This window comes from Harpia harpyja, chromosome 2 (genome assembly GCF_026419915.1).
Source record: "Harpia harpyja isolate bHarHar1 chromosome 2, bHarHar1 primary haplotype, whole genome shotgun sequence".
Taxonomy (NCBI): Eukaryota; Metazoa; Chordata; class Aves; order Accipitriformes; family Accipitridae; genus Harpia; species Harpia harpyja.
Window position 1 is genome coordinate 53725839 of NC_068941.1, and position 13980 is coordinate 53739818.

General features: G+C 53.5%; 1 protein-coding gene and 1 long non-coding RNA gene across 3 annotated transcripts; one reads left to right on the forward strand and one right to left on the reverse strand.

Annotated features, from left to right (window-relative positions):
• Positions 1-3769: 3769 nt before the first annotated feature.
• On the reverse strand, positions 3770-12974 carry LOC128138650 (uncharacterized). Its single transcript, XR_008234104.1, has 4 exons — positions 12886-12974; positions 6941-7677; positions 6631-6732; positions 3770-3838 (listed from the first exon to the last, which is right to left on the reverse strand). It is a non-coding gene; the product is annotated as an uncharacterized LOC128138650 (long non-coding RNA).
• Positions 11753-13457, forward strand: HELT (helt bHLH transcription factor). 2 transcript variants are annotated; one of them, XM_052779844.1, is made up of 4 exons: positions 11753-11982; positions 12343-12447; positions 12605-12701; positions 12812-13457. In XM_052779844.1, exons 1-4 carry the CDS (start codon positions 11956-11958, stop codon positions 13306-13308), a joined length of 726 nt encoding a protein of 241 aa, XP_052635804.1. In that variant the 5' UTR covers positions 11753-11955; the 3' UTR covers positions 13309-13457. The 2 variants fall into 2 exon arrangements, with proteins under 2 accessions (XP_052635804.1, XP_052635805.1); XM_052779845.1 differs by having other exon boundaries at positions 11754-11982; positions 12815-13457.
• Positions 13458-13980: the final 523 nt, after the last annotated feature.

Here is a 13980-nt window from a genome sequence, read left to right on the forward strand (position 1 = left end):
TCTGCAGTTGTCAGCCATAAATGGCGTTATCTTCAAAGATATCTAGGACATGCTGAAAATCATAGAAGTTGAGAGGATGCAGTTTTCTAAAGCACTGTATTGCAGCAGGCAAACATAGTCTTCCCATGGAGATGAGGGTAGAGCACTGCTTCTCATAGCCAATAATTTGCTGACGTCTTAGGGAAACTACTGGAAAAATTGGCATCTCCAGTACCAAGCTATTTTTAGGACCATTCAAGATCATTTCAAGACAAGTGATGTTGAATTTGGAACAATCCTCAAAAAACAGAGTAGCCGTCAGCATGGCTTTTACAGAAGTGATTCAAGATCTGAAACGTGCTCTCCCCTAGCTCACTACTTTTTCCACCCATACTTTTTTACTCTTCCCCTTCCCTCAGCTGAATCATGAATCACTGTCCTCTGACAATCTCATGTTCAGGAAAAGTCATTTGCTTTCGATTTGCTCCAGAATGTATCCTTATTCATCATGTAAATTCAGGCTTTGCAAATTATCCTCATGCCTTTGTAAGGTTTCATTTTATAAAGTTGCCTCAAAGACATTTTTTTACAACAGGCAATTTTTACTCTATAGGAAGCAGTCTGATCAGTAGATAAAGTGAACATTTTATTACCCAAACTATCTCCAAAAATACCAGTAGATTACACAAGAGACTCTTTGCTGCTGCTGATTTCCTCCTACATCATATGGCAGATGCCAAGAACTTTTGTAACCTTTGCCCCACATAATTCTGAAGGAAAAGTGATTAAATATGAAGCTGTTGTACCTAAAGATGATGGTGAGCAGTGTTCATTGGCCTAGAAGCAAGAGCGAGAAAGGCGTGACAGAGCAAATAAGCTGCACAGTTCCTATGTGTGGTGACGGTCTCATGTGCCTGAATCAAAACCTGGAGTGGTCTGTTTCACTCCGGAGAGAATTTAAGCGCATTCATTTCGCTAAATTGTGTTGCTGGAAACAAGTCAAAGCTGTTAACCACTCAATTAGTCTTCCAGGATAAAGGTAAAGGTGACTCTCTTTCCTTGTGTGCGTATTACATAGGCCAATTAGATCAACACACTTGTTGCTTTGCGGGTGTCGTAATTGCAGCCCTTCTACCTGCAGAACTACTCAGCTGTCCCTAACCCGTGGTTGTTGACGTTCACTGATGAGCAACACAGCCAGGCACTAGACTTAATGAGACAGTTTTTCTTAATTGACTGTACTGCATTCAGCCTGCGTAATAGAGCAAAAATAGCCGTATGCTAGCCTGCTTTAAATTAGATCCTAGCCAGACTGTGACGCAAAAACCCAACTAAGCCCTCAAGACTGCCCTCTAATGCCAACAGCAGAACTCTGCTGAGACAGCACTTGCATTAGGAAAAACTTGATGAGAACTTAGTCGGGAAACCTAGCATTTTGAATCAATAACTTGAGCAAAGAAGTACACATCCTACTACTTAACTAGTGCTTGAACCAAATATTCTGTTTCTCAACGATTTATATGCTATAACGTTTCCCAATAGTAGTCATTGTTATCATGACTATTGTTATTTTGAAAGGAGGGTGAGTAGCTTATTATGAAAAAGTGGTATTTAAAATGCTGCGGTGTTTTTATTTGAGGAACAAATCTATCAATAAGCTTATTCAAAGCAAGGTATATCAATTGGTAAGGAATTGGGAAAGAACTAACTCGGGTGATAATATAAATCCTAACACAGCATGCTTGGATTGCATTAACTGTATTTTTAGAGACACATCAGCCGGTGTCCACACTAGGGACAGTCCATACTGTCACCTGGTGTAAATCCTGAGATCTCGAGAATCAGGGACTGGTTCATAACACAGAATTTCATGCATCTGATCACACACAAAGTTAATTTTTAGCAACTCGATTAGAAAAAAGGAAAGGCGAGTTAGAAACCTTAGATGATGGTGAAGATCACTAGAGGGCAGTAGCCAACCCCTAATCTCCCCAGAGTTTCCCACAAAGCTTTGAAGGCTTACACACCAGGAAAGGGCCGAGCAGCCTCCCCAGCGAAGATGCTCAAGTGTTGGAAGGGGAAAAAGAAACCTTCCTGTTTGCTACGAGTGTTCATACCCCCCGGCATTAAGCTATTTTTCAAAAGTTCCTGGTGACAAGTAATACAGGAGATGCTGTTTCTTTATCTAATGGGGCCTGCCTTTAGCACCACAGACAGCCTGTGGATGAATCAGGATGTTTCTACCTTGCAAATGCCAGGAGCAAGCTGTGGGGCTAATTCTCCGCTGCCTCCTGTCTTGTCAGCCACATGTTACCATGGGGCACGGTGACAACATTCCAATCTGCGTTTTAGATCAATCTTCATATATGTATATAACAGTGCAGAAAATAGTACTTTTTATATCAAGGCCACATATATAATTGCTTCGGCGAAACAATGCCAGATCGGTCGAACGGAGTATGTGATTCCAATGCTTGGCACTGACAAACTCTTCCCCGCTCTCCTTTCTGGCACCGGCACTTTCATGCTTCGTTTTCCCAATTGCATCCCAAAACACAATATTTTAGAAAAAGCAGTAACTAATGCCCGAAGCTTCACGACAGGCTGGGTGCCCGGTCACACTCCTGTCTCTGCCATCAAGGGCGTGGGGTATGAACGTGAAGGAAGAATGGACCCTGAGACCATGCATGAGGTGGCTACACACTCTTATGGCTTGTGGAGTAACCTTCCATCAAATGGTCCATGGGGACAGACATGGCATTAAAGCCAGAGGGGACATGGGTACTTCTTCCTGGCCTGGTGTAGTTAGTTTAGAAAATGAGCCAGATGCAATGAAAAGCAGTGGCACCATATCTAGCAGAGATACCCTTTCTAGTGTCCCTAAAAACATCCTGTTTCCATTTAGCAGTTCTAATGGTATTTGGTCATTTATACTTCTGCTTCATGATCCCTGGATTTCATAAAAATTACTTTTCTATTCTAACAGTTATGGGGAATGCTTGAAAACCTGAGCCATAAAGGCTGGAGAAGGAAAAACCAACAATAGAAAACCACAGAAATAACCCACCTTCTGACGGCTTCTTATTATTATTGCTGACAATTTTAAGCTCCTGACTTTTCACTCATCTTAACAGTTTGGGGGGCTTGGCTCATGACTTATGAATGCTGGGGTTTCAATATACCCTTAACTTTACCCATAAAGGGGGACTTACCAGAGAAATATTTGGTCGCCATCTGTTACCCCTATGTCAGATCTACCTAGTTTTGGCAGAAGAACAGCCCTATGAGTTTGGACCAGAGCTCTGTTATCCTCTCTCTGACTTAGATAGTGTTGCACTAGGGAAGAATCAAAGAACAGGGTGAGCAGGGGATGATGCTTACCCAAAATACTTTGACAGCCTTTAAAGGAGGTCTTTGTATTTAATAGTCATGTTTTGCTGTGTAGCAGAAGAGGTCTCACCTTGCTATCACCAAAGGTGTGCATATGCAAGAAGTGATTATTTTAAAGCCAGGACATGCAATCTAATTTCACACTTGTTTTTGAGAAATCTGTGGGATCTCCACATGTTATCATTACCTCTGGGATTGCCTTCGGGCCATGAGTTCACAAACAGGAGAGGGCTCTTGACAGTGTTCAAAGACAAAGAACATTACTTGAAGAAGGACAGCCTAAACTTTCCAGAAGCAGGACACTTTTCAGTGCTTGGCCAGAAAGGCAGGACTTTCACAGAACAGAAGTGCAGATAGCAGTGGAAAGCCTTTAACTCTTGTAACATACCTTTTCCCAGAAGCGAACAGAACAGTGCCTCTCAGCTGCATGTCCCAGACCTCCCTTTCTGGCTGTATCCATCTCTTGGCCCTTTGAATAAACAAGACACTAGATTACTCAAAGCTACTGCAGCACTCAGAGAAACAAGTGATGATTCAGCCTTCAGCAACAAGGACCACTCAGCATCCAAGAAAAAGAGCCAGCAGGAAGGCCACCCCCTCCCCCCCCCCCCCCAGCAATAATGAAGCTGCAAAAGGCAACTGGATGGGGTCACAGTCCTTGCCTAGAAGACACAACAGACTCTGCAGGAACCCGGAGGCATCAGTCCCTTTCTTCTCTTTTTTATTTCACAGTATAAACTTTACAATAGCTGCCTTCACAAAGTCTCTGAGATCTTACATTTATCCTGCTTGCCATAAGCTGACACTGGTTAAACCTCACAAAAGCCAACCATCAGTGTAACGTGCAAGACCAGTGATATCACCTCGCTGTTTCTACAGAGGAAGGGAAATGGAGGGATGGTTCCCATCCTCTAGCCTCTTTTTCTGCGTTTGTGCCATGACTGTTACAAGCCCAACATTTAAACTTAAAAAGCTGGGCACAGCCTGTCCATAACGCAATCACAACATCCTAAATCTCTCAGAGTTAGCAATGAGGGCACACTTCTGAAATAATTCTCTGGAAGGCAATGTAACAGGGAGTAGTGTTTAGTCCACTCAATCTCTGGGAAGTCAGAGCAAAGCTGGACTGACCCAAAGGTTACTGCTTTGCTGAAAAGAAGTCCTTTAAGTTCCTAGTCCACGCAATAAGCTCAGTACTGAGGGTTCATAATAATAGGATGCTTGAACTATGGCATTACTAAATTAGTAGGCTTTGCAGAGTCCGTAAACCTCTCACAGGGGTCCCCTTTTCCACTTCAGCTAGAAAGAAAGTCATGGCTAGGAGTTACAAAGGACTCTAGAGGGAATTAAGCTCTGAAGTCCTATTGAATTAGCATTGTTTACAAAGCAGTCATAAGTATAATGGGTGTTAACGAGTCTTTAATGAGTCAAGTTACAATGCAACGCGTGGTGAAGTACAATAAACAAAAAGGCTATGCTTCCCTCCCATTTATTCTGCTTGACACAGGTGTAGAAGCCCTGAATCTAAATGAATCGCATCCTACTGGGAATAGAGTAAAAGAACTGAATCTGCTCTGTAATGTAAAAAAATTAAAATACATTTCTTTTATGCCAGACCAAACTGGGACTGAATTACTTCAGGACTGAATGTTCACACTGGCAGCTCACAGAGTTACAGAATCACAGGGTGGCTGAGGTTGGCAGGCAACTCTGGAGATTGTCTTGTCCAAACCCCTTCTCAAGCAGGGTCACCTAGAGCCGGTTGCCCAGGACCACGTCCAGACAGCTTTTGAATATCTCCGAGGATGGAGACTCCACAGCCTCTCTGGGCAACTTTTTCCGGTAGTTGGCCACCCTCACAGCAGGAGTTTTTCTTTTGTTTAGACAGAAACTCCTGTGTTTCAGTTTGTGCCCACTTCCTCTGGTCCTGTCACTGGGCACCACTGAGAAGAGCCTGGCTCCAACTTCTTCACACCCTTCCTTCGGATATTTGTGCACATTGATAAGATCTCTCCTGAGCCTTCTCCAGGCTGAACAGCCCCATCTCTCTCAGCCTCTCCTCATACGTGAGGTGCTCCAGTCCCTTAATCATCCTTGTGGCCCTTTCCTGGATTCTGTCCAGTATGTCCATCTCTGTCTTGTACTGGGGAGCCCAGAACAGGACCCAGCACTCTAGATGTGGCCTCTCCAGTCCTGAGTAGAGGGGACAGATCACCTCCCTCGACCTGCTGGCAACACTCCTCCTAATGAAGTCCAGGATCCCATTAGCCTTCTTTGCCTTAAGGGCACGTTGCTGGCTCATGTTCAACTCGGTGTCCACCAGGACCCCCAGGTCCTTTTCTGCCAAGCTGCTTTCCAGCCGATCACCCCCCCAGCACGTACTGGTGCAGGGGGTTGTCCCTCCCCAGGTGCAGGACTTTGCACTTCTCTTTGCTGAAATTCGTGAGGTTCCTGACAGCCCATATCTCCAGCCTATTGAGATCACTCTGGATGACAGCATGACTCTGGTGTCACCGGCGACCTTGCCAAGGGTACACTCTGCCCCATCATCCAGGTCATTAATGAAGATGGTAAATGTGACTAGACCAAGTATTGACCCCCGGGGTATACCACCAGTTACTGGATGCTAGACTTCGTGCCACTGATCATCCGTCTCTGAGCTTGGCAATTCAGCCAGTTTTTGATCCACCTCACTGTCTTCTCATCCAGTCCGCACATCATCGGCTTCTCTACGAGGATGTTACAGGAGACAATGTCAAAAGCCAGGTAGACAATATCCACTGCTCTTCCCTCATCCACCAAACCAGCCACCTCATTGTAGAAGGTTATCAGGTGGATCACGCACGACTTCACCTCTGTGAAGCCATGCTGAGGGCAAGTTTTTACTTTTTTCAGTTTTTACTTTTCTTAGGTTTTAGTTTTTACTAAGAGAGGAGGGGGTAGACATTTTATCAGCATTATACGTGTCATTGCCGAAAAAGCCCTTGTACTTTCTGAGGCAAATCTTTCAGCCTTTATTCACACCAGGCAGCCACTAACTCGAGCTATTTAGACCACCTCAGTCACAAGCAGTCTAAGCTACACCTCACCAAAGATTCAAGACTACCTAAATCCCATTGAAATCAATTTTAGCACTCAGTTCTCATTTTGACAGGCTGTCATTTAAAGAGCAACACATCCTGTCTCAACAGTGACATGACTGAGAAGATAGCTGTCATCAGGAAAATTGCAAACACCTCTCCTCTGCTTTGGGGGACTCACCTTGTACAAACACACAGTGCACGGTCTCAAGTTTTGCCATATATACACAAACATTTGACAGCTAAAAGCTGTGTCAGGTCTTCTGTCAATGTAAATCAGCTTCTGTAAATGGATATAACAGATATAACTACATCTGGTTTTAATCAGTGAAGCATTTTTTCCTGTATAATTCTGTGTACATTAGCTATACTACATATAAGCCTGAAATTTTATGTCTGACAAAAAAAAGTCAACAAAGGAGATATTACAAATTCCAGGAGCATATGCGAAAGAATGACTCTCAAATAAACCATACTCCAAAAATCATTACCTTTTGAAGCCCTGGTTTCTGCAGGTGCCATCCAGCAGTTCTCTCTTCTAACGCTTTGTCACAGGAGATACCCTGTCAGATTGCACGGTGCTGTCAGACAGACTGCCAAACAGGACTGCTCCAGAAAGACGGTCAATAAAAGATCATGGTCAGTTCGGCGGCAAAAGAATGAGACTGCAGGCAAGGCAACAGCCACCTCTGTGTGACCTTGGGGATGGATCATTTGGGGGATGACCAAGGCAGGCTGCTGAGTGGGTGGTTTTATGCATTTTGAGGTAATCTGTGCATCCACCGAAACTTCCGTTAAGTCCTTAAAAAGAGTGGGACCTTTTTTAAGTGTCCCATTTTTAATCTTCCTCTTCTGCTGCCACAGTCATCCACAGCGTAATGATGCTGAGGCTGACACGCGGGCTGCAGATTGCAACATGTGTTCAAATCAGTAAGGCCAAAAGGTGTAAAATTACAGAAAGTGAGTCTTCATGAAACAACACTCTAACTGGTGTCCATACAAACCAAAGTAATCCAAAAGCAAACTGGATCAGATTTTACATTTATGAAAGGCTTTTAATCCTGAAGAACAAAGTGTGTTATATTGAAATTATGCTACAAAACGTACTTACTCTGAAATGTGCCTCCTCAGAGGTGGAATACAACAAGCACATAGCAGCACTCAGGAGCACTACTGACCTGGAAGTCCTCTCTGCCACCACAAGCACCAAGAGATATTTGACGACTTCCTGAGATAAGGATCAAAGTTTAGAGCTTTTAGGATCAAAATTTAGCTTATGGACATTGCTGTATGTCACCGCATGAGAAGAACATCATCTACTGAAGCACAAACAGCACTTCCTAGAGCACTCTGGGCTTTTGAGGAGAGTGCCCTGTAATCAACCCAACAATACCAGAGAGTCATGGCTACAAGCAAGGAGGCTTCTTCTGTGAAGGACCACCTGGGGATCAAGTCCCAAGTCCTGTCACGTTATCACCTCTCCCCTGCTGATGCCACCATTCGTGGCAGGTGAGCAAAATAGAGGAGTGTGGTCCTTCCACTGGGACAGAGGAGGAAGACACAGAGGCGGACTACAGTGGAAGCAACAGTAGCGCCGAGGTAAGAGGTACCTTTGCAGCTGGGGACCAAGATGACCAAGCAGCCCCAGACCTGGAGGCAGAGAGCATTAGCAGCTACGAAAAGACTGGAAACTCTTATTCCAAACTTGCTAGCTCAGCCTAGCCTCACTGCGAGTGCAAGAGTAAACAAACTCCCAGCAAAAGCCAATACAGCGTCAGGAACCGCGATACAGACAGCTGAGGGTTACGCTACTAAATGAAATGCCTTCTCTCGTGGTTCAGATCACTGCTTCTTCACAGATCCAGGATTGCCAAGTAATAAAACTACCTCCTCCTACAAGCAGGACCTGCTGCACCTTTGGCATTCTCCCATTCCCTACCAGCCATAAGATCGGCCGGGAGCGGGACTGCCTTCCCGCGTTACACAGCAGGACCTCCAGTCCCACTCCTCTGAGCGCGGAACCAGAGCGGCAGGCAGTAGGCCGACTGCAGCCCCAGCCACGCTGTGACACTTGACTTTCTGCACTCGATCCACCTGTTGCGCGGAGAACACTTTCCATGGGAGACTCTTAGCCGGCTTCTTGCGTGCACGCGGCACCAATGAGCTGCAAGCCTAATATCCACAGCTTCAACTACTTGGCGAAGTAATTGCCTATAACACCAAGGTGGCATAGGAGCCAGGCAAGAAAAGAGTGGGGAAGAAAAAGCGGGGAGACGACCTGTTTTCATAAAAAGGCAAAACTAGATGCCGCTCTGAAGCAGCTTGACACCCCCAAAAGACACACACACACCCCCCCAGCAGAGCCCATGGCTGGGCAGAGGACGGCATGGCCAGTGCCGACGGGACGGGGGCCAAACGCTGCCCAGAAGCGACGAACCACCGGCTGCGGCCACCGCTCCCGCAGCAGCCGTGCGCCGGCCGCGCACCCCCACCGCTCACCGGGGCGTGCTCATCCCCCGCTCCGCGCCTACCGGGGCGGGGGGTCCGCGCCTCGGCCCCCGGCCAGCCCCTCGCCCGGAGAGAGGGGCTGCGGCCGGCGGGGGACCTGGGCGGGAGCAGAAAACCGGTGGCGGGAGACGGGGACGCAGGTGTCCGCCGTGGGTTGCCAAAGAGCCGTGCACGCCTTTCCTGCAGGGAGATCCAACCGGCGCTCGCGGGGAGTTAAAAACTAAAAAAGAAAAAAAAAAATTTTAAAAAAATTTTTAAAAAGCCTTCTCCTGGCTTCCCTGCGAGGGTGAAAGTGCGACCGTGGCAGTGTGGGGTGATGCCCCCTGGCTCCAGCCCCCTGCGGATGAGGCGGCGGTAGGCGCGGGGATGCCACGGCCGCCCAGCCCCGCGGCCGCCCCGCGTCCCCCCGCCGCTGGCCCGGCTTGCCCCGGCCGGGCGGCCCGGCCCCGCGGGGGACGCAGTGCGGGAGCAGCCAGCGAGAAAATAAACAACTTCCCTCGTGTAAAAAGTTGCCTCGCAGGTGCCTGCAGCTGGCGGTTAACACAGACAGTAAGAGGATCAACTCCATCTCAGCCCGTGGAGCAAAAGGGGGGGGGGGGGGGAAATAAAAGCCCCCGCATTTGCTATTCAGAGTTTAGTTAATTTGGATGATAACGGTTAGTGTTTAATCCCATTGTACGAGAATGAATATACCGAAACCTACAAGGCTCCTGGAAGAATAATGCGGCCGACGGCACCGCACGCAGGGGCGCCCGGGCGGGCAGCCGGCCCGGCCCGGCCCGCCCCGGGGCCGGCCGGGGGAGACGCGCCCCGGGGCCGCCACCGCCTCCTTCCGCGGAGCCGCTCCGCGCTGCCGGCCGGCCCGGGGCGGCGGCGGCGGCGGCGGCGGCGGCGGGCGGGCGGGCCCGGGGCGGCGGGGTGAGGACCGGCCCCGCGCCTTTCCCCCGGCCGCCTCCGGGGAGACGAGCGGGCGGGAGCGGCGGTGCCCTCCGCCGTGCACGCCCGGGGGGAGGCGAGGTGGGGACGGTTGTCCCCATTTAAATCACACAGGGGAACGGGTGGGAAAATGCGGGACACGGGAGGAGACGTGGAGGTTTCGAAGAAGACACCTCCCCGAGCTGGCACGGCTGGAATAAACGCCGTCCCCGCAGCACTGCCCGGGGCTCGCCGGCGTCGCCCGGGCGGGCAGGATCAGGATCAGGACCCCCCGGCCGCCCTCGGGTCTTCCCTTCTCCCCCTCCGGGGTGGCGGCGCCCCGCGGCAGCGCGGGGGGGGGGGGGGCAGGAGGCCCCGGCGGCCCGGTGCCGGCCCCGGCCCCGGAGGCGCACCGCCGGCCGTGGAGAGGGCCCGGGGGGGCCCTCGCCCGCCGCCGCGCTGCCGCCGGGGGGGGAAGCGGCGGGCGGCGGGGGCGGGCGCCCCCCCCCCCGGCGCGGCGCGGCGGGGCGGCCCCGGCGGGGGCGGTGCGGGGCCGGTGCGGGGCGGGCCGGGGGCTCGGTGCGCTCGCCGGGCTCGGAGCGCGGCTGCCCGGGCGGAGGGCCGCGGAGAGGAAAGCTAACAATGCTGTGAAAATATGTTTGCAGAAAATAGACAATTGTTGGATTAGACGTATTCAAGTATGAAATAATGCCTTTTTGTGTAAAAAACCTCAGCAATGTGAGCGTACAAAAGTTCCCCTGTGGCAGTTACTTGCTCCCTTTGTGAGCTTTGCGCTCCGGCGTCTCCACTTGGCGCGTTTAACTCGGAGCCCCCCTTTAAACGCGATTGTTTCTTTCTTTTTAATGACATTTACCGGATCAAAACATGCTGTTAATTCGATCAGAAAGCTTTACCCTCCTTAACAATGCCACAATAATTTCTCCTGAAGTTTGTTAAATTGACCAAAATTAGGCAAATGAATAGGGGGTCTGTCGGCGATCCCGCTCGCAGGTGACACCGAATAATGCACTCTCGGACCAGCTGCGATCCCCTCTTTATTTGCCCCTCTTTTCTTTGACCCGCATTATTAAAATTTAGGCCCAATGAAACTATTCATACTTTTCAATGGGACATTTTCCTATAGGATAATAGGCTACAAATTGAGCCTCTCCAAAGGAGAGGGGGGGAGCAGGGGGGGTAAAACAACAACGCACAGACGCGCACACCACACAAAAAAGGAGCGTCGTGTGCCAAAGGCTGGCGAGAGCCTCCCCGGGCCGGCGTTAAGAAGAGAAGAGGAGAAGAAAAAAAAAAAAAAAAAAAAAGCGGGGCCGGGGGGGGGGGGAAGGATATCGTGTGCCAGCCCCCCGGTCCCACACCTGCCGGGGTGTCCCCGGCGCATAAAGCGGTGTAAACAAAAAAAGCCTCGCTGCCATCTCTTATAAAGATGGACGTGTCACCAAGTCGTGTGAGAAAAGCCTGAGAACAAACGGGGCCACTCCGTCTCCAAGGGTTCTCCCTTGAACTGGGCGGAACAGCCTATTAAGGGCTTACTTAATTACTTTAATGACTCTGGACAGGCTTTAAAATGCAGTCAGCGCTGAAGCTAAGGGGAGGGGGGTGGGGGGGGGAACGGGGATTTACAGGCAGGCGGCGGGGATGGGGCCGGGGATGCGGCGAGCGGGGCGCAGGGCGCGGTACCGCGCCCTGCGCCCCGCTCGCCGCATCCCCGGCCCCATCCCCGCCGCTATTGTGGGACCGTCACGTGTGTCCCCGAGGTCCACGTGGGGTGACACAGCTGGGCCGCCCCCGGCTGCGTGGACGGGGGCGAGAAGGGGCGGGGGGGGGGGGGGAGAAGAGAGAGGGGAAAAAAAAAAACCAAACCCAAACAACAAAAAGCAACCCCACCCTCATCCCTTTTCTCGCCCCCTTCCACCCTGATCTTTAATGCATACATTCCCCCGGCGCCGTTCCTGCCCCTAATCCTATGGGATCAGCGGGTCCGTGGAGGCCCCCCGGGGTCCCCCCCAAGAAGTGATGGCTTTATAAGGGGCCCGGAGAGAGCGGGGATGCAGTGCCCACCATGGCCTCCAAGCTCAAGGAGCGGAGGGTGAGTGGCCGCCCGCCTTGCGCGCACGGCTCTGCGGACCCGGCCCCCTCACAGCCCTTCCCTTCAGAAAGACCCCCACCTCCCCCAAAAAAACCAACCACACTCTCCCCCCCCCCCCCCCCAAACAAGCCTGCCCTGCCGGGGCCGCCCGCGCAGACGGGGAGCTCCCGGGGCGGTGCGGAGAGGACCCGCCGCCGGAGCATCCCTCCCGGGGCCGCGTCGCGCCCGGCGCCGCTGCTCGGAGCGGGGTCGGGACCGGGTGCACTGGTGGGGGTCCGGGCCGGCGAGGCCGGATCCGGCTGCTTTCCCCCCCCCCACCCCCTACCCCCCTGCCACTAACGCGCCCCGTCTGTTTTGCAGAGGACGCCGGTTTCCCACAAAGTGATTGAGAAGCGGAGGAGGGACCGCATCAACCGCTGCCTCACCGAGCTGGGGAAGACGGTGCCCATGGCTCTGGCCAAGCAGGTAGGCGGGGAGGGGGGGGGGAAGCCCCTGCGCCCTTCTCCCCGGTGCGGAGCGACCCCCCCCCCGCGATGCGGCGGGGGGTGGGGGGGCGGCCCGGCGGAGCGCAGCGCAGCCCCAGGGGAGAGGCGGTGATGCCCCTCTCCGCCGCCCGTTGCAGAGCTCGGGGAAGCTGGAGAAAGCGGAGATCCTGGAGATGACGGTGCAGTACCTGCGGGCTCTGCACTCGGCGGACTTCCCCCGCGGCCGGGAGAAGGGTAGGTGGGCGGGCGCGGGCCCCCGCCGGGACACCCGCGGCGTGGGGGCGGCCCCGCCCCCCCAGGCCGGACTCTGAGGAGCTCGGCTCCGCTGCCCCCTTCCTTTCCAGCAGAGCTGCTCTCCGAGTTCGCCAACTACTTCCACTACGGCTACCACGAGTGCATGAAGAACCTGGTCCACTACCTGACGACGGTGGAGAGGATGGAGACCAAAGACACCAAGTACGCCCGCATCCTGGCCTTCCTCCAGTCCAAAGCGCGCTTCGTCACCGAGCCCCTCTTCACCTCCCTGGGCTCCCTCCCGGAGCCGGACTTTTCCTACCAGCTGCACCCCGGGCCCGAGTGCCCCGGGCACGGCCACAGCCCCGGCGAGGCCGTGCTCCAGCCGCCCTCGGGGGGGCCCTTCCCCTGGCACGGAGCCGCCCGCAGCCCCTCCCTGCCCTACCACCTCCCCAACGCCGCCGTGCCCCTCGCCAGCCCCGGCCAGCAGCGCAGCACCTTTCTCTCCTCCGTGCAGGGGCTGGACCGCCACTACCTCAACCTCCTCGGCCATTCCCACCCCAACGCCTTCGGGCTGCCCCCGGGCCAGCACCCCTCCATGCTATAGAGACTCGCCCCCGCCCGGAAAATCCTATTTATGACCGCGGCACGCCGCGAGTTGCGCACGGGGAGGCTGCCGGGGGGCAGGGAGGTGCGCGGGGGTGCCGGAGGGCCGGGAGCCCCCGGCCGCCCCCCGCGGGGGCCCGGCTCTGCCGCGGGGGCGGGGGCCTGGATGTGCCCCCCCCCCCCCCCCCGGCTCTTCGTCCCACCTCCGGGTGCGGTGCCTGTACAAGCGATGCCTCGGAATAAATGTTTATACCCGCCGCCCCTGCTTGTTTGCGGGAGGGAGCGTCCTCGGGCGGCGGTGGGAGTCTCGCCCCACCCACCCAGCCACCCAGGGGAGGAAAAAAAAAAAAAACAAACCAACAAAACCGACGAGTGAAACGCCGTCCGCGAGGGTCGGGGAGGCCGCTGGACGCCGCGGCCGTGGGTCGGCACCGCGGGCAGGCGGGGCGCAGGGCGGCGCGGCGGGTCTCGGTCCCTCCCGCCGCCGGAGGGATGCAGTCCCGGGGATGCCCCGCCGGGTGGGGGATGCCCCATTCCCCCCCCCCCCAAAAAAAACCCCAACCCGTGGGTGCTGCCCTCCCGCGCGCCCGTGGGGGGGTGCTCCCAGGGCCACGCGTCCGAAAGGCACCGGGATCTCCCGTGGGTTTTGCCGGCGCATTTCTCTGCGGGGCAG